At 38.9% G+C, this 18,308-nt stretch overlaps 1 protein-coding gene across 1 annotated transcript; it reads right to left on the reverse strand.

Annotated features, from left to right (window-relative positions):
* Positions 1-68: 68 nt before the first annotated feature.
* On the reverse strand, positions 69-18,307 carry LOC110068304 (alanine--tRNA ligase, cytoplasmic-like). The gene is made up of 20 exons (XM_089297439.1): positions 17,950-18,307; positions 17,133-17,321; positions 16,303-16,442; positions 15,554-15,745; positions 15,015-15,159; positions 13,027-13,172; positions 12,612-12,720; positions 12,315-12,353; positions 11,016-11,249; positions 10,481-10,628; positions 9,969-10,138; positions 9,081-9,194; positions 8,586-8,723; positions 8,337-8,477; positions 7,795-7,901; positions 7,214-7,448; positions 6,539-6,658; positions 1,728-1,814; positions 1,523-1,636; positions 69-935 (listed from the first exon to the last, which is right to left on the reverse strand). Exons 1-20 carry the CDS (start codon positions 18,196-18,198, stop codon positions 765-767), a joined length of 2,988 nt encoding a protein of 995 aa, XP_089153565.1. The 5' UTR covers positions 18,199-18,307; the 3' UTR covers positions 69-764.
* Position 18,308: the final 1 nt, after the last annotated feature.

The raw sequence follows: 18,308 nt of genomic DNA on the forward strand, positions 1-18,308 counted from the left end.
AGAACTGGCGTCACGAATATGCTGCATAAGAAGATGGCCTCGACTATTCATTATCTAACACCATACAATTTCGTAACAACTCATTTTTGTCACCTTTATTTTGCATTTCTAACTAGAGGGGGCGGATGTGCAAAGACTTCTTTCTGATTGGTTCACTGATTCTCGGTCACCAGCCATTATACCGTATATGGGAGGTGGGCATGGCAAGTTTGGTTTACTTTACAGGGAAAAATTGCTGTAAATACCATATTTGGCACGCTTTCTACCGCGAGAACGTCATGCCGATACCATCCACAAAATGTCACAATTACCTACTACCTTAGAGTTTTGTAATGTGTAACAAAGGAGACTGGATGAAGAAGAACAGCAGCACTGAAAAACTGACACCATATCGTTCAGTAAGTGAAAACAGAGTCAGATGAAAATAAAGTTTAGCACTCCAGTAGAGTTTGTTATCAGTCAAACAAAGTCAAGGTATTTTTATTTTTAATTTTTAACAGATGGCCTAAGAGCTGCCGGGTTTATGGCCTTGTTAAATACAAAATATGTCGGGGTTCGACTGAGCAGCTTTGCCGCTTTGGCCGGTTTTATAAAATTTTTATTATAAGTGTTTTACTATTCCTATAGAAATTGCTTTACGAGGGAGATGGGCCTGAATTGTTAGCTTCACAAAGCCTAACATTTTAAATATGTGACGTTTCCAACGACACACAGTCCAGTGTCTTGGAAATTATTTCCTAAATTCAACTCAACGTACTTCGAATTTAAAGTTTTTGCTGAGCAAATTGAGTCGCGGTTTCCACTGCTTTCTTGACGCAGCCAATGTTGGGCCCAGATCCCTGCGCAGACACATCTTTTCCGCCACATTTGCCGCCTATCAACCCCGCCACAGACTTCACCCACTCATCTGCCTTTAGACCTTGCTGAATAACTTCCTGTGAAGCAACAAAAAAAAGGATACTTACTGTGAAATTTCGATATAACAAACAAATCTTCTGAACGCGGCAAATAAAGATCAGTCATTGTAAAACGAAGAGTGCGGACTAGGGGTAAAATGCAGGCCGAGGGTAAAATGCAGAGTGCATACTACAGACTTTGTTAGTATATATCGTGTTATTTCCATAATGGAGTGCTAAACAGGAGGGTTATTCAGGATAATCGATCGGAGTGAAAGTCTGCACTCAGGTTAGCCTGAATAACGCTCCGGTTACCATGAGCGCTCAATGGTGGAACGGTAACATGATTCAGTTAAAAGGTTTGCAGTCTGCATTTTACCCCCTGTCCGCCGTCAGCAATCCACAGTCTGCGTTTAACACTGACCGCAAGAAAAACCGAGCATTACGTTTGTATTTCCTTAGAGAGACAAAAACGAGCATTCTTCGATTTTTCGCGTTCACCGTTCGCCATTTGGTTTCTACATGAATTCGCTATCTTTTTTTTCCTTGGTATCACTTCGAGGAAACTCAAACAAAATCACCCAAATAACATTATAGCAGGCGTGTAATAAGTTCAAATAACAAACCTTGGGTACTTGGGCCAGGCAAATAATCTTGCAATTTTCTTCGTCAACACTGAACAGAAGAGCTGCAGTTTTAGGAGCCAGGTTCTTGAACTGTTTCAGCGCAGCGTCGAGAATCTTAAATGAGAAAACCAAAAATTACAGGTAGTTAGTCCATGCTAATAAAAACAGATCCATGAGAACAAGGACGGCAATTTTTAACACTAACCTTCTGATTTGAGCCGGCTTCAAATACATCAACAACATAAGATCTGTTGGGATCTGCTTCAATCATAGCCTTGGCTTTGTCCACTGCCTGAAAAAGGAATGTAACACTTGCTTACTATAATGAACAGTATTCCTTCCTTGAAAACGTTTTCAGCTTTGTAGCGTGGTTTTTACAAGGCAAGTGAATATTGTTTCGGGTAAATCGGGTTTACTTAGTATTTGACTTTATAAAACAATGGTTTTCGGTTTCGGGATAAAAGGGGTTGAAGTAACGATGCGTAAAAACGTGATTAAAAAGGATCTATCATCAATTCCGTTTTGCGTATGGCAGATTGCACGTCGGAAATTTGAGAACGTTGGCATAGGGTTAAAACGACACCGCGGAAATACGTTTTTGGGGGCGCGATACAGTATTTTGCGGGTCAGCGGTATACCTTAACAAAACTACAAAATGTCTGCAACTTTTACATTGTTTACGCAGCGAGTCTTGTCGACAGTCAAAAAGATACAAAACTTAGAGCGCACACTGTAAACTTAGCTTTTAGACTCCGCTCGTTTGTTGATTAGTTCTTAGTTAATATTATATATTGTGCCAAAGCAAAACTGAACTTGCACACGGTGTGAAATTGTTGTTGTTTCGTGAGAGTTCATGATCGTAAGCGGCGAGCCAATGGCGATTTACGTTACGAAGTGGGCTAAGGCTAAACCTAGGCAGCTTTTGTGTTGCTGTAGCGGTGTTCTGAGGACATCAAATTCTCAAGTTTGTTGAATTGATGGACTTGAACCGTATGAATCGGTATGTCAACGGCATTTTGATCAAATTCGTCGGGAAGACATGCTCGTGTTCGTACACTTGTTCGATTGGGGACACTCACGTAGGTAAACACGGTCATCCTGTCCTCACTCGGTATCACCGAATTATAGACCAAGTTGGCCGAAATCGAAGCAGTGCTTCGTATAAATCTTGGACACGTTGGTGTAACAAGTGCAGGACTGAATCCCCAAAAGGGTTCAAAATCTGGCCTCAACTCGAGGAAGAATTCACCGAGGTATGTTTTATAATAAAATATCCAATTTTAATTATACTGTACTTCAGGAAGCTTGAGGCTGGCGAAAATAAAATATTAAATTTACAAGTTTATTATTGTTTCTTTGTTTCTTGTCATAATTTCGAATTGTTGCCGTTCTGTATTTTGCTTTTAGCGCCTCTAAAGTGTGAAAATTATTTTAAACTAGTTGCATAGCTATTAGAGTTTAGAAAAAAAGCTATTTAGCTATTAGAAAAAACCACAAGAGGTACATGACATCTGATTATCTAAAGATGGCAGAAGATATGGAATACAAAGCTGTTAAAAGGGTAATTAAAAATACATGCATGTGTTACTGTAAGACAATAAAAATACCATAAAATCTGGGTAATAACAACTTCCAGTTAAAACTCAATAAATGAATTTCATTTTTAGTTATAAATAGGCTATCCCCCATGTATTCACACAACAATCCTCTGATTATAAGGCCACCCAGATAATTTCTGACCACATTACCTTGGAGCCTGAGACTCTGTATAACTTTCTAAAATTAATATTTGTTTACATATTACTATTATCTGGATTTCCCTATAGAAAACTTCTTCTATTGTACATTTTTTTTCTATTTTGGCTTGGCAAAAATCCTTTTAAATACTGTCCATGGATGATTTCCACATCATCAATGCTGTTAAAACACCAACTGAGAGAACACTGACCAATGCTCTCCATATGGCAACTCCTCTCCTGAACATTCAGCCATCTGTTGATGGTGGGGAGAGGCAGGGGGCAGGAGCCCAGGAGAATAGGGGGCAGGACCCGGGAGAATAGGGGCAGGAATCTGGAGAGAAATGCAAAATGCTAATTTTTGTCATTCATTAAGGCTTCAAACACTTTCAAAAACAAGAACTGAAAATGTTACTTGACTTTCATTTAGTGTCTTTAGAGACTTCTAGGCCGACAGGCAAAGAAAAATTCACCCTTGGGCTCAAAATGAGGCTCAAAATGAAACCCTTTGACAGTGGTTACATCATAGGTCATTCACTTGAAAGATGTGGGTACGAGTAGCAAGGCTGAAAACGAAGGAAAAAAGGAAAAGGAAATGCCTAAGGACTGTACAGCTAAATGATGATGTGTTTTGAGTCTCTTAATTTACAGGGGACAGGAGCAGGACAAACAAGGGTGGGAGTGAAGAGATAGAGGTATGGGAAGTGGGAGAACAGGGTATGGGAAGTGAGAGGTTCTGACTCCACTGTCCCTTCCCCCACTTGATGCAGTACCTTGTCCCTAAGTAAAAGGTAAAGTCTGCATAGAGCCAGGTGGCCCATCAGGCCAGGCTTATCTCGGTTTCTGTAGCATGAACCAACTAGGAGTATTTCTACTACCCCCTGGATAGGATGCTAGTCGATCACAGGGTTACCCCCAGCATTAAATTCACCAGTACCCATATGTACACCTTTGTGGAGAGAGGCACCCTGAGAGTAAAAGTGTCTTGCCCAAAAACACAACACAATGTCCTTGACCAGGGCTCTAACACGGACTGCTCCATCCATTGCTGAGCGCACTAATCACAAGGCCACTGCACCTCCCACCTTGTCCCCTAGGCCTAACCTTAACCCTAAACCTAAAAAAAAGGAGTCTGTAGATTTCAGTCAAGTTTACCTCTTTTATCGCTTGCGTATTTGAGACAATGTCTAATTTCCTCGCTTTCTGCCATTCAGTTTACAGTAGCAAAGCCTGATTTTAAACGATTCACAACTACTGATGGAACTTGTTTTTGCAACTTACAACTTCAGACTTTAAACAAAATTTCTCACTGGAGAAAAGCAATGTTGTAGAACTTAAGTGATGAACTAAATGCAATAAATGTTAATTTGTAAGAAGAGTATCTGTTCTTTAATACATGCTTTTGTGTCTAGTATCTGAGTTAGATGTAGTGAAGATATATTACCAATGGTTTGTAGATGACAGTAAGCCAATTCAGAGACACAGTGGCATAAACAAACCCACTTGTTAGCCAATTTATCACAGGAAAAAAATAAATGCATATAATTATATATATATAATTTATTGCCATCAGGTGCTATAGTGTCTTGTAATAAAGTGGTTACAAGTTAAGTAAGAATCTTACAGAAGGGAGGATGATACAATATTGTTACTACAGGGATCATAATTTATTTCATATTGATTCAAAGCACGTGATATGTGCATGTATGATTACAATGTAAAAATTATTTTGTAGTGATTGAGCAAAGCTCATCTGAATTAAATCAAATGCAAGGAAAAACAACAACAGTCAATTATTTATATAAGTTGATACAATGCACATGTAAGATAGAGAAATAGAAATCGAAAAGCTTCAAATGACTGAGTAAACAAAATAAACTAGAGGGTTTCATTAAGGAGTTGATTACTGCCTCTCTGAAATGTTGAATGTCTTTTCAGCATCAAAAGTAGTGAAACTTGACTACATCCCATAAGTGGAAGCGGTTTCGTGTAAACAAATACAGATGTTTGGGCATTTTAAAATATTTAGTTACATGTGCATACATGTACAAGGAAACGGCCTTGAAAATTTCCATGTACTATCAACATTTAATCGATGTAAACAAAAAAGACCTCAAGCAAGGAAAAATTGTCAATGAATTGCGAACCCAAGATATTGAGCGGTTTTGAATGTTTTCAGTATTTCCAGCGTTCGCTGCAGCCAACAAATCACAATATTTTCGATTTCTACTCCCTTCGCAAACGCCACCATTATATAAATGTAGGCTTAAACAATCTTTAATGATTGAGAAATATCTTGTGAATGAAATGAAATGTTTTATTCTGACACCAAACGGCAGGTACAACAAAATTATTTCACCCGTTCCAAAAGGCGCAGAAAGTTAGAAAGGTGATAGAAACGCCAAAACGCCAGTCTTTAAAGACAAATTCTTATCAAAGTTTCTTTGACGCGTTGCGAAATATAATCTCAATGAACAAGCACCACATGTCGGCGCAAAGTGAGTGTGAATAAAACGGTCCCGACTTACATGTAGTGCCTTCACCATTTCGTGCAAATTACACTTTAAATCCAACCAGTCTTCAAAATCCTTGCAAAAGATGCATATAGGACCAATCTTCTGCTTTGCTGGATATCCATCGTTGATTTTGGCAATTCTGAGGCGAGGGCGGCTGAAGCAACACGATCCACGCTTCGTCCGCTCCAGCTGGCTCGAGTCAGCAAACTACACATTACTCCACACAAAATGACTCCCCTGTACCGCTATTCTTTACGAACATTGCTTGAGTATTAAAAACCCATTTAAGGACGTCAAACTCACCAATAACGAGAAGTATCAAGGATATTTTTGACCTTAAAACGAAGCAAAACACCGATCTCACAGAACTGATCGATCGAAGGATAGCACAGCCCGATGGTGATGACCACTGACCAGTTACTGTGACGTCAAAAAACGTATTTCCGCGGTGTCGGTTAAAACCCTTTTCCCCTCAACATCCATTCTACTGCTAGTTTTAAATTAGCCTCTTGCATGCTAAATATTTACTCAGATAATAAAGCCAATGAAAAGACGCCACTAACTTTCATTCACTCCCAGTTCTTTGATTCATCAAATAGTTCTCTCCTTACTTTTAATTTGCCATTGGCCGGGACAATTTGGTTTCAATCAACACTTTGCATTTCACACCACGAAGTTCTACTTTCTCACAACGCGCCTTCTATATTTTGCCATAAGACAGTTACGAGAAGTTGGAAGAAGATCAGATAACAGGAATAGCTCACCTGCTGCAGCAAGGCAGTCTTTGTTGCTTTGTCAGCATCATCGACAAGTTTCTTAACCGCTTTCAGTTTTGTTCGCATTTCATCTTTACGCCAGGCAGAGATAACGGCAGCGGAAATATCCTAACACAAGCAAAAACAAATCACGGCAACAAGTTTTTTACGCTATGAAAACACACATAGTTTGGGAACTTACATGTGTTCTTCTCTGCTTAAACCTTTTCTATAAAATTGACTGACTGGCAAAATAAGTTCAGTCCAAGCTTTATATTAAAAATAATTGAGAAGCTCTTTCTCCCGAGGCCTCGTCCAAACTACGCCAGAGAAATTTGTTAACAAAACAATCACCGGTCATTTTGGATTTGGGTTTGAGAAAAACTCGGTCAGTGAACTCACGTGATTATTGTGACGCCATCGTTTTCGAAAAGCAAAGTTTTCAAAATGTTTTCCGTCCACACTAAAACTAAAAGCCGGCGTTTTCAAATTCCTCCGGTTTGAAGAGCGTCTTCGAAAAGCTCCGTTTTCGTGACGGATTAGTGTGCAAGGTAGGCCCAACCGTGAAAATAAAGATGCGTTTTCAAATTTCCCCGGCGTAGTGTGGACCGGGCCTGAAAGACATTGCGACTGACGAATTTAAGTGCATGTCACTATGCAAAAAGAAAAAAAAAAAGACCTGACCTCGCCAATTCTTGATATTTCTTGGGAAGTTTCCTTGATTTTCAAACTTCCTTCCTTCATCTTCTGCTGCACCAAATTCTGAATGTTTTCAACCCGTTCCTCTAGCGCGTTACATTTTTTCTCGGCCTTCAGCGCCTCCGGTCCTGTAAGCGCCACGATCCTTCGGATTCCTTTAGAAATGGCTTCCTCGGACACGAGGACGAATGATTTCATGTGTCCTGTGCGCTGCAGATGCCTGGTGTGAATGAGTAAAGAAAACAACAAGTTTATCCAATGAAGTCTGTTTGTTTTACCCTCCATTGCTTATCATTCTTTATGATTGGCTCCAGTTCAACATGTACTAACCAATCACAAAGGCTTTGTTTCCTCAACCAATCCGGTGCAAAACCAAGATAATTCGCCATTTGCCTGACGCGTTTTTTTCCCGCGCTTGAATCGTTACAGGCTCTAGATTGAGTTTTAATTGGTTTGTAACAGCGACTTAACCATAATTGAACTAACTAGTGACTTTTACGCAAGAAGGTGAATAAATAACGCAAGTAATCGAGAAACAATGACAAGGTAAAATCTAGTTCACTTACGTTCCCCCGCAGAACTCAACAGAGTATTTGTATCCGGCCTGAGGATCATCTTGCAGGTCATCAAATGAAGCGCCAATCGACAACACACGGACTGGATCAGGGTAAACCTACACAGAAGAACGCACTCACAATCAGCGTGTCTGTCTGTCTGTCAATCGGCGTTAGCCGCACAGCAGTGAACACTCATAATCTGTGAAACCACAGCCTTCACGATACCACGAACATTTAGTTATGACGTTCTAGCTTTAACGTGAAAATTAACTTCTGCATGCACATTTTCTGTATCAAAGTTCGTATAGTGTGATCTTCTGGGTGAGGGTAGTTCCGATAACAACTGACCGGACGTCATCCTTAGAGTCAAGTCACTTCCGCTCAAGTTGTCGAAACATCAGTCAACAAAAACAGTTCTTTTTAGAACTGCCCTCACCCTTACGATAACACTGTAAGAACTACTAATACTCCTGGGTTCAAACCATTTACTACGTTCTATATCATAAGTCCGCCTCTTTATATAAACCTCTCCTTCATCAATCTGTCCCTACCTCTTCAAAAATTGCCCTGAGGCCTTGAATGTCTTTGGCCATCGCTAGAGATGATTCCTTAGCATACACGTCCATGTTTCTTGACACGATGTCCTGGCTTGTCAGTTCCGTGTTCTTGATCTGTTCAGTCGTCATGGCGCCCTGCGGAGGGAAAAAAAAACACGAAAAGCGTGAGAAAAGAACTCCAAGAAAGAAATGGGAAAGTCGAGAGAAAACTGAGACAAGAACGCGAAAGAGAGCAGAACGCACCTTGGCAGTGAAATCAAATCTGAGTCTGTCTGGCGCTACTAATGAGCCTCTCTGATCTGCTTCTCCAAGCTCTTTCCTCAGCGAGAAGTTGAGCACGTGGGTTGCAGTGTGATTGTTCATGGTGAGTCTTCGCCGTTGCTGTTGGGAACAATAATTGTGATAAAAAGTTATTGTTGATCGTCCATTCTCTCAGGCTGTTCAGACTAGGAACCAATGTTAGAAGAAAGTCAGAGTAGTCTATACTTGCGCCACATGCTACCTTAATTGTTTTGACTGTCGCGACGTCAGAGAGTTCTTAAGATCTTTCTTTATTTTCTCCCAAACTCAATCTTTCCTTTCGTTTCACGCGAGTAAATCTACCCTGACTTTTAATCCACAAGGACCACTCCTTGATGACACTGCCAATCAAGATTTGTTGGCTTTTTCTTCTAAGTCAAGTTTAGAGTTTTTCTTTCTCTATTTTTCCCACTCGAAAGGATCTATTCCTGTATGTACCTCGTCTATTTGACATTTCATCTGGTCTCCAACTCTCAAGGTACCTTCCACAGCTCCAACATGAAGTACATACCCGCCATGGACCTGGACATTACTGACTGCAAATTCCACTTCCTGAAACAGACAACACATGGTTAACCACTAATAGCTACAAGAACGGTTTTTAAATGCCTCTAAACTCAAGACCAAAGCAGTGATAACTGTAATTACAATAAACCTGATTGTGACAAATTGAACCAATGAGAACCTGAAGAAAACACCAAGAAACGTCGCAAACAGCGAGAAAATACGCCTGATGTTGGTTTTGTATGTGATTGGTTGAGTATCTGGAACACGTTTTGCAAACAAAGAAAGCCTTGGAGTGTAGTTGAGATGATTTCCGCTGAACATTCGAGCAATAATGGAAAATTAACGTTATAAAAAAAAAACCTCATAACATGGTAATATTTTGAATACAGCAAAGAAAAACTTATCGAGACTTATCAAGCTGACCCCATGAGAGAAAATTGAATTTGAATACTTTTGGCAATCGATTGGATATCTGCTCTATCAAATTTACTGCCTTCAATTTTGTCACTTATTTTCCACAAATTGCCTATTTTGTCACCGTTACATATGGCATTAGTTAAAATTAGTTGCCAGTTTGTTGTTAATTGTCGTTTGAATCACTGAGACTGTTGAACCACAATTCCTACTGACTTCAAATTCATTGCTATACAAGTTCCCCGAGTACGTACTGTCATTTCTCTCTGCTGATGATTAACATACATTTCCAGTATTGATTGAATTCTAAGAAATTGGTGGTAACCAAAGACTTGATTAATTTATTTATTATCCTCACTTGCCTATTATATATTGCATATTTAACTTAAAGATCTTGTGACTTACATCATCACCTTCTTTGACCATGAACCCCTGGTCGTATATCTGGCCGCCCTGTTCAGCATAGAAGCATGTTCTGTCCAATACAACTCCACAGTGACTGCCACTGGTTACCTCATTTACAAACTCTTTCTCAAACATGATTGCCTTCACTGTACCAATCACTGGCTCAAATACTGCAGAACAAATCAAGCATGTTATTCCAAATATAAATTTATTTTACGGATTTGCTAAAAGACGCGAAAAACAATCACTACGTTTGGAGAATCACCACATTCCAGGTTCATTACTTCTGGAGCTCAAGTGGCTATCCTTAGTTGCTTCATATCACAAGCTCAATATAGGCAACATGTATATTTAATATGTCATCTGTTGTTGAACAATGACACAGAAAGCTGGTTGTTATGAAATTATTTTTCCATATCAATGTAGGTCTAGTAAATGTACCTGGAAATTCAATTCTTCACTAGATCTTTTCCCCTTTGCTCTGTAGCCCTGGCAATGTGAGTGTCACTTACCATAATTTCCTTCTGAGTCAGACTGGTAAATATATTTGGGGCTCTCGTCTGTTGGTGTGAGAATGAAGTCCTTTTGCAACTTGTTAATTGCATGTACATCAAGAGTGATTGCATCATCACTACCAGATCCTTTTCCTCTTGCAAGTTCCTGGTAAACAAAGGGTCAATAATACTCAGTTTATCATGATTTGGGAATCTCATTTTTCTTTGCCTTTACTGATGAACTAAAGACACTGTTCAGTCTGTTGGAAGGACAAAAGCCACTGACAGTGCAATGCAATAAATGTCACAGAGCTGGAACATGTGAAAATTGAAGTCAAAGAATCCTCTGGCAAGGTTATTTTCTCTTCCTGTGTTTGTTGAAATAGACATTTCCTATCTCAAAATGATAGAAAATACCACAGTTCACTGATTAAGTACTAAGATCGAGTATTCTCTTTGTGGATGATGCCTGTGAGGGGAACTTGAAATCATCAACAACGATTATCAAACTCCAAGATCTCTGGGTTAAAAATTAGCAACATGGTGCACAAACCTGAGCTTTTTTCTTGCACTCCTCATAAACATCCATGTCAACAGTTAAACCTCTTTCCTCAGCCATGAGTTGTGTCAGATCCACAGGAAAGCCATATGTATCGTACAATCGCCAAGCCACGTCACCTGGGATTAGCTTGTCTGTCAGTTTGCTCACAGTTCTGTCAAACAGTTTTCTTCCCCTGGCCAGAGTTTTAAGAAACTGTGTCTCCTCTTCATTAATCACATCTTTCACCTGTTCAAAATCATTACTTTTAAATTAAAGTTGAAATAACTAAAAAAATCCACATTGTAAAACCTCATTTACAAGCCCTCTGTTCTGCAATTATACATGTAAGCATATTAGCCAGATAATGAAGTACATTGTGATTACGTCTCCACCCCTTCTAGAAATTTCATCTAGGCTTAACTAGGGGTTTCATTAATGTTTTCAGCAGGAGGGCAACTGGTTTTCACGGACGAGCAAAACTATTTAAACTGAACTTCTTCATAAGAAAAACCTTTCTACAAGAAGGTATAACCAGGCAGGCAAAATCATCCTCGCAGCCGGTCAATTTAATGACACGGCTGGGCTTACCCTGGTCTACTTTTTCTCATGATTAACTTTCTCACTACCTCACAACATTGGAAAATTTTTCCAATTTATTATAGTATCGTTACAATAATAATAACATTTCTATAGCACCAAATACACTGGTTGCCCATAGAATTTTACAATGGAAACGTTACTGTGCCTTTCAATAACATGTGGACTCTAAAATTCAAAGCTAAACCGACAAACGTGTTTTTCGCTACCATCAATCAAATGTTCGTCAGCTTCTCCCAACTTCCAACTACTGCTGAGCACTGTTTTGTTTTCTGAACTGTGCTCAATGATTTGATTACCGCATGCTCGGCAGTAGTCGGAAGCTGGGAGGAATTGCCAAGCATTTGATTGAAGGTAGCGAAAAATGCATTTGTCGATTGAGCTTTGAATTTTAGAGTCCACATGTTATTGAAAGGCGCAGTAAACAATTAAAAGAAAAAATTGAGTAGAAGTAGTTAAAATTCTGACAATTAAAAAGCAGTGAATGCAAGTTAGTACACTACAGATCACACAACAAAGACCAAGTTTTTGTGAATCTTTACCAGCCAAACTCAAATGTAAGGACACTGAAAGGTTCCATGAACACTTCGATGCACAAAATGATGTGATCACAGTTAGAGTGGCTTGGCTATAAAGTAGCTTGCAAGATTAATAATGGTTTTCTTGGATTATTTTGAAATTCTGGCTGTAGTAACTATTTTAAGTCCTACTTACCAGTTGCGGGTCTTTCTTCAATTCAGGGAAGAAGTCACCCTGCAAATTGAACATGTCATGACTACATTAGTGATGTGACATCTTTTTTGCTTAATATGAATTGAAATGATATCCTGTTTTTTTCTTTAAATATTGATCACTATATTATTCATGACAAAGTGAGTGAGTCAATAATGCTGAACAGATGGGGAATAGACTTTTATGCAAAACAAAACTGATGCATCTACATTAAGACTTATTTCTATAAAATAGCATGGCTGACAATTAAAAGTACATGAGTAATGGTTAACTACTAACCAGGGAATCAACAGCCACTGTCACCAAGGAAGCAATAAATCCAGGAGGCACACTGAGCTTCTCTGTACCAAAACGAACACATCTTCTCAATATCCGCCTTAGCACATACCTGTAATCCAAAATCAACATTAACAAAACATCATTATGATATCGATTTTAATTAAATACAAAGAAATGGAGTGGCTCTAGCTGTCAATTTGCAAGAGGTGGACACCTTTAAGAGAGTTCAGTTACAGAGAAACAAGGGCAATTCAGTTGGGATCAGTACAGTCAGGTCCATCTCAGGGCGGTGTCCATCACAGGGAGGTGCCTGCCTTATGTCAGTATTGTGCAGTGAGGCCCACTGTGAGAGAGAGAGATGTCAACTAAACTTTGAATTTGTTATCCATAGGAGATAGGAAAATCCCAGTCTTACCCTCTGCCGGTGTTGTCGGGTTTACCACCATCTGTGATGGCCATTGTTAGTGTCCTGACATGATCAGCAACAACTCTATAGGCCATGTCAATGCCATCTTTGTCCTCAGCACCTACAAGGCCCTGATATGGTCTGATGCCAGTGGCCTACAATAAACCAGACAATGGAATGGATCTTATCTTATTTTACAAGGAAGATTTAATATTACAGATACCTGACTTATCTTCATGTGAGTATGAGCACTGATCAACTTTCAGGCTCTTCTGATCCTTGGGAACAGAACCACATCCCAGTATGTTAAATACATTCTATTTTTAACCTTAGTTAGCAGTAGTATTTTTAATCTTAGCTCTAAGTGTAGTTTTGAACCTTAGTTGTAGTCTTAAGTTTTTGACTTTTATTACTTCTGTATTTTAGACATTTAAATGAGGTTAAATATACTTATTTAACTTAGTTAACAACGAGGAGTGTGTTGCTCAGTGGTTAGTGTTGCGTTGGCGTCTACTAGCATTTTTTGTTGGCTTACTGTGGCATTTTTTATCGCCAGGGTTTGCATTACTCTAGTAGGCCTGGTGCGAAACAATTTCCTGTGCCCCAGGGGTCAGCAGTTTATTGTTGCAATTTATGCATGAATGTGTTTTACTGCGCTTAGTGTTTGAGGCATCTTGCTCAGTTTTGGAGTTTTTTTAGGTGTTTTCTCCCTCCCTCCCTCCTCCCTCCTTATTATTATTATCTTTATTTATATTATCATTTCATTCCAATTTTTATTGTTATTTTGGTGTTTTATTATTGTTTTCATTATTATCATTATCATTATCATTATCGTTATCGTTATCGTTATCGTTATCGTTATCGTTATCGTTATCGTTATCATTATTATTATTTCCACTGAGCTATTGGCTCAGTGTGATGGGTATTTGGGCTGGGGCTCGGTGTGGCAGGCAGCACTCGTGGCTGGGTTGCGGGTAGGGCAGGCCTTTGGGGTGTTCCTGCTACCTGGGTTTGGGATTGGCAGCTCCAGGCCCCAGGTTCCTGGGCACCCAACCTCCATGTGCAACTCAGGTGTTAACGTATATTTTAGACTTCTATGTTTTAGAGGACCCTCCTGAAAACCACAGGTAGCTTTCCTTTTAAAGTATTAGTTTATTATTATTATTGTTATTGTTGTTGTTGTAATTATTATTATTATTTAATTTAAAAACATTTTTAATATACAAAATAATATACAGAATAATATACAGAAGATAACTCATTAGAAAGACTGTCATAAATTTAAAAATACAATGTAAAAGTAACAATTTTCATCATCGAATATCTTGCTTTCGTATTAAGTTTGTTTTAAAATTATTGTTCATGGTTCCTTAGATCAGAGGAAATCCGAGATAAAAGAATAGCAATAATAATAAAACTAAAATACTAAAATCTTGCTAGTTCCTTATCGATTTCAAAGGCCTTACTAATCCTAAATGTGAAGATTATTACAATTTCTAATCCTAAAATCTGGCTAGGTCCTTATCGATTCCAAAGTCATTATCTGTAAAGTTCAGTGGAGCTCTTTGCATACAATGTGAGCCTCTCAAGCATAGCACCACAGACCTCAAGAGGGCAAATGAGACTTTGGCACAAATCCATGACATTGTAGTACTATAATCCTCTCCCTTCTTGGTAGATAAAAGTTCAGCCAGTCTACTTTGATACCTCTTGCATTCATCTGCCATTCCCCCGGTGGTAGCAAATACCAGTGGAGTAAAGGAGCCTTGTTCAACTTCTAGCACCCTGCTAGCGTACATTCTCTACTTCTCACTCTCATGCTGGCATTAGATTTCTTTTGTGGTGATGCCTCTAAAGACTCTGTATCATTGTCATTGTCATTGTCATTGTCATTATCATTATTATTGCTTTGATGAACAACACAATGTTTTCGAAGTTCATTATCATCATCATCATTATTATTATTATTATTACTATTATTATTATTTAGTAGATACCTTATGAATTGCTTCAAAAAATGGTTGAAAGAGATCTGTGTCATAGTTGGACATCTTTCCCTGAGTGATAGATGTTAAACGTTCCAATCCCATACCAGTATCTACGTGTTTGCTTGGCAAGGTTTTGAGACTGCCATCCGATTCCCTGAGGAACGACATCAAGAGAGTAAGCTGGAGTATAATGAGGACTGGAGATGGGCATTATCCTTAATGATCCCTGCTTTTAGATACCCTGTATTTGAAACCTTTAAGTATGATATTAATCCATGATTAAAGGTTGGCTCAGTACTTACAGACTTTTTGTCAATGGAAGTTCATAATGAAGGAAAAGAAAATAAATAAAACGGAAGTCTTTCTTAACAATGTACCAATCTGAATGCAAGTAAATGCTAATCTTGAAAGAAGCCAGTGGAATTCTGACTTGTGATTTAACATGTTCCTTTCACAAATTGGCCATTCTTAGTCTGACTGCACAATCTAGAGTTTTAATATCTCCTGCAACACATGCGTCATTTAGCAAATAATGACTGAAATCTAACCTGTTAAACTGTATAAACACAAGGTTCCACACTTCAAGGACGGTGGGGTCATCCATGTTCACAAGAAAGGCAGCATCACGCCCACCAATCCTGTCATAGTGAATCTCAGAGCAAGGTCCACACGGACCAGTCTCGCCCATCTCCCAAAAGTTGTCCTTCATACCAAACGGGAGGACTCGTTCAGGTGGAATACTGTGATGTATATGCAAAAAAAAATGTGTCAGCAGTCAACAATTTTTTGCATACATGTATTAGGTTATTGTTGACTTGCTACATGTACGCTGGGTTCTTCAAATAGAAATGGTGAAAGAAACCTCTGATTTGAGTATCAAGACTTGTTTTGTAGCACGAGTCCAGTTCATGCCAAGCCCAAGTCAATGTTCAAACTTGGCTTATACTACCGCACCTGTGAGGCTTAGACTGGACCTAACACTGTGGTCATTGATTATGATAATATCTAAATTTACCAGTAAACCTGCAAGGTTCTCAAAGCTATAAAACAACATATACTTACTAAAGATCTTACTAAATAAATGTAGATGTAGATGTAGATGTAGATGTAGAAGATAATAAAAAGTTCCTCTGGCCAAAGCAAACATATAATGTACATCAAACACCCCTGAACAGAACAGTATAAATGGCTATCTCGATGAATTTCTGATAACTGTAATGTCATGTCATTCCCAATCTTATAATACATTTTTGCTACATGATCTGCCATAACATGTTTCAATGTTTTCATACAGTACCCCATGTCAAGCCAAAACTGTCGGGTATCTTCATCAGATTCAAGGCCTTCTGCACCTCCAAAGTATGTCACATAAAGACGATCTTTTGGCATGCCATACTTCACTGTTAGTAATTCCCAAGCAAACTCTATGGCCTCTTTCTAAACAAACAGAGAAATGACAAAGCAAATTGTACAGTTCTATATCCACTCTATACAGGTAGAATGCAATTTGCACAAACTGAGGAGGCGGGGAACTCAAATGCCAAATTTTTAAAGGAAACTATGAGGCTAAACTAGAAATTCCAGAAAGGTGGGGGTGGGGGTTTCAAACCAAAAACCACTATGGGAGGGGCATAAGGATATTCTCCGAAGCAACACATAAGTCAAAAGATCTGAATTTTATCCTTTACTTCCTGTTATTCCAGAACAGGTGGAAGGCACCACCAAGTTTCTTATGAAGAAATGGTGTCAGAGGTAGTATTAGTCGTTAGATGTTTCTTCAAATTTATAAATAATTGGGATATACATGTACACAAAGCATAGCAAGCTAAGTCTACTGCATTTCTTCACATCTGAGGTCTGGGATGATTTTTGCTGGTTGCACATCAAGGCTTCTGGATAATACTAAAATGCCATGCTCAAGAGAAGATTGGATCTCCATCAACTAGAGCTGACAATGGGATGAAGTGTCAATCTTCTGAAAACCTTCATCTGTCTCATTCATCTATAGATAAACAGTAACTCAATGTTTACCACCCCTCTACTAGTAATCATAAAACAAAACTAGCACAACATCACTAAAATATCCAAGTTGTTTTTGTAGGTGAACTGACCAGATTATACACTCACTTTAAAGTAATCTCCAAAAGACCAATTTCCCAACATTTCAAAGAATGTATGGTGGTAGACATCCTTGCCAACATCATCCAAGTCATTGTGTTTACCACCTGCACGGATACACTTCTGGCTGTTTACAGCACGCTTGAGTTTGGACAGATCACTATTTGGATCCACAGTTCCCAAAAAGAGTGGCTTGTACTGTGCAAAAAATGAAAAATAAATTGATAATAAATAAATTGATAAGCTCTTTTATTCTGTAATTGAGTATATGTTGGTTACAGACCCTGTTGATCTAAAATAACGAAAGATCTTTAAAGATGACTTCAAGCAGATGTGATAGTTCACTGCTTCAGAAATGAAAATAACCAGTACAAAAGTTTGAAACATCAGGTCTATACTGATATGTAAATTTAAAAACCAAAACAACTGAAAACAGGGTTAAGGTTTCAAAAACAAGGCAGCACACCCCCAACAAAACCTCAACGGACACCCCTGATCAAGCCGTCACTCAAGCCCACCCCCTTTGATTCCCGCGGGTCTGTGCCTCTCTCCCTCACCCTGAGTAGTTTTCTGCTCCCTAGATATTTCTCACTATAATATCTAAGACAGTCAAAGACATTGAGAGGTTGCTTACAGTCTAAATGCAAGAGGTGGCATGCAAATTACGACACGTGGGTGAAATAAACTTATTCAAGTGATGTACTTATGACTTCGAAAAAAGATGATAACGTGGACATAATTATGTTCTCACTACACCATCATGGCATTAAAAAATTACAGGACGATTGTTTTAACCAGATAGGAATGCGGAAATATCTATGTTTACCTGATTCATCCCAGCATTTGCAAACAGCAAGGTTGGGTCTTCATGTGGAATGGTAGACGAGGAAGGGACAAAGGTGTGTTCGTATTTCTCCACAAAGAAATCCACGAACATCTGTCGTAAATCCTTTGCAGTCAAGCTAGGATCCATCCTAATGGAGGCACGGTACGTTCTCTTCCAGAGACTGCGAAACGCGATCAAATTCAAAGAAGAAAAGAATCGATTTGGTCGAAAACACCGGCCGAAAATCATGAAACTTCTATGGAAATCATGCAATCCATGGGGGTAGCCGCTGACTACCGAAACTGCTCTCCCCAGTCTTTACGGATAAATTTCCCCGGGGAACCTGCAAACAAACTTTG

The sequence above is a fragment of the Orbicella faveolata genome, unplaced genomic scaffold (genome assembly GCF_042242905.1).
Source record: "Orbicella faveolata isolate gen_17 unplaced genomic scaffold, um_ofav_v1 contig_3, whole genome shotgun sequence".
In the NCBI taxonomy this organism is placed as follows: Eukaryota; Metazoa; Cnidaria; class Anthozoa; order Scleractinia; family Merulinidae; genus Orbicella; species Orbicella faveolata.

Coding starts and splice junctions, on each gene's coding strand:
- LOC110068304 (XM_089297439.1), bottom strand. CDS start 18,198: ATGATTTTCGGCCGGTGTTTTCGACCAAATCGATTCTTTTCTTCTTTG. Junction 13,173..15,014: donor TTTTTGAAGCAATTCATAAG/GTATCTACTAAA, acceptor GGTTTATTGTAG/GCCACTGGCATCAGACCATA. Junction 12,721..13,026: donor CCCGACAACACCGGCAGAGG/GTAAGACTGGGA, acceptor TTTGGATTACAG/GTATGTGCTAAGGCGGATAT.